General features: G+C 62.2%; 1 protein-coding gene across 1 annotated transcript in view; it reads left to right on the top strand.

Annotated features, from left to right (window-relative positions):
• The window catches only part of LOC106899892 (potassium-transporting ATPase alpha chain 1-like), a gene marked incomplete at its 3' end in the record, with an annotated part of 28979 nt that overhangs the window by 17751 nt on the left and 9106 nt on the right, over nt 1-2122 (top strand). Inside the window, 2 exon segments of the mRNA XM_014961832.1 lie at nt 129-277; nt 280-427. Of these exon segments, the coding sequence (XP_014817318.1) occupies nt 129-277; nt 280-427 (297 nt within the window).

Here is a 2122-nt window from a genome sequence, read left to right as displayed (position 1 = left end):
GGGGGGCCATGGGGGGACGTGGGGATGGGGGGACATCAAGGACATGGAAGGACATGGTGGGGACATGAGGTACGTGGGGATGGGGGGACATCAAGGACGTGGTGGGGACAGAGATGGGGAACATCAAGGACGTGGAAGGACGTGGTGGGGACATGAGGTACGTGGGGACGGGGGGACATCAAGACCACGGAGGGGACACTGGAGACCACAGGGGACCACGAGGACCCCCCTCAGGACCGTGGGGTGGCCCTCGGTGGGGTCACCCCACACGTGTCCCCCGTGTCCCCCAGGTGATCATGGTGACCGGGGACCACCCCATCACGGCCAAGGCCATCGCGGCCGCCGTCGGCATCATCTCCGAGGGCAGCGAGACCCCCGAGGAGGTGGCATCTCGGCTACGTGTGCCCCTGGAGAGGGTGGACCCCAGGTGGGACCCGGGTGTCGGGGAGGGGACCAAGGTGTCCAGGGGTGGAGGTGGCCACGACACCTTGGGTGGCCCGTGGTGGCAACCACAGCATCTTGGGTGGTCCTTGGTGGCAACCACAACCTCTTGGGTGGTCCATGGTGGCAACCACAACGTCTTGGGTGGTCCATGATGGCAACCACAACGTCTTGGGTGGTCCATGGTGGCAACCACAACGTCTTGGGTGGCCCGTGGTGGCAACCACGACACCTTGGGTGGACAATGGTGGCAACCACAACCTCTCAGGTGCCCTGTGGTGGCAACCTCAACCTCTTGGGTGCCCCATGGTGGCAACCACAACCTCTTGGGTGGTCCATGGTGGGGACCTCAACCTGTTGGGTGGTCCATGGTGGCAACCACAATGTCTTGGGTGGTCCATGGTGGCAACCACAACGTCTTGGGTGCCCCATAGTGGCAACCACAACGTCTTGGGTGGTCCATGGTGGCAACCACAACGTCTTGCGTGGCCCGTGGTGGCAACCACAGCATCTTGGGTGGTCCATGGTGGCAACCACAACCTCTTGGGTGGCCCGTGGTGGCAACCACAACCTCTTGGGTGGTCCTTGGTGGCAACCACAACCTCTTGGGTGGTTCTTGGTGGCAACCACGACACCTTGGGTGCCCCATGGTGGCAACCACAACGTCTTGGGTGGCCCGTGGTGGCAACCACAACGTCTTGGGTGGTCCATGATGGCAACCACAACGTGTTGGGTGGTCCGTGGTGGCAACCACAACGTCTTGGGTGGTCCATGATGGCAACCACAATGTCTTGGGTGGCCCGTGGTGGCAACCACAATGTCTTGGGTGCCCCATGGTGGCAACCACAACCTCTTGGGTGGTCCGTGGTGGCAACCACAACGTGTTGGGTGCCCCATGGTGGCAACCACAACCTCTTGGGTGGTCCTTGGTGGCAACCACAACGTCTTGGGTGGCCCGTGGTGGCAACCACAACGTCTTGGGTGGTCCATGATGGCAACCACAACCTCTTGGGTGGCCCATGGTGGCAACCACAACCTCTTGGGTGGCCCGTGGTGGAGGCAACCACGTCTTGGGTGGCCCGTGGTGGCAACCACAACGTCTTGGGTGGCCCATGGTGGGGACCTCAACCTTTTGGGTGGTCCTTGGTGGCAACCACGTCTTGGGTGCCCCATGGTGGCAACCACAACCTCTTGGGTGGCCCGTGGTGGTGGCAACCACGTCTTGGGTGGCCCGTGGTGGCAACCACAACGTCTTGGGTGGCCCATGGTGGGGACCTCAACCTTTTGGGTGGTCCTTGGTGGCAACCACGTCTTGGGTGCCCCATGGTGGCAACCACAACCTCTTGGGTGGTCCATGGTGGCAACCACGACACCTTGGGTGCCCCATGGTGGCAACCACAACCTCTTGGGTGGTTCTTGGTGGCAACCACGACACCTTGGGTGCCCCATGGTGGCAACCACAACCTCTTGGGTGGTTCTTGGTGGCAACCACGACACCTTGGGTGCCCCATGGTGGCAACCACAACCTCTTGGGTGGTTCTTGGTGGCAACCACGACACCTTGGGTGCCCCATGGTGGCAACCACAACCTCTTGGGTGGTTCTTGGTGGCAACCACGACACCTTGGGTGCCCCATGGTGGCAACCACAACGTCTTGGGTGGCCCGTGGTGGCAACCACAAC

This window comes from Calidris pugnax, unplaced genomic scaffold (genome assembly GCF_001431845.1).
Source record: "Calidris pugnax isolate Ruff unplaced genomic scaffold, ASM143184v1 scaffold995, whole genome shotgun sequence".
Taxonomy (NCBI): Eukaryota; Metazoa; Chordata; class Aves; order Charadriiformes; family Scolopacidae; genus Calidris; species Calidris pugnax.
The sequence above is the reverse complement of the archived record's forward strand: the minus strand, read 5'-3'. Positions and strand labels throughout refer to the sequence as shown.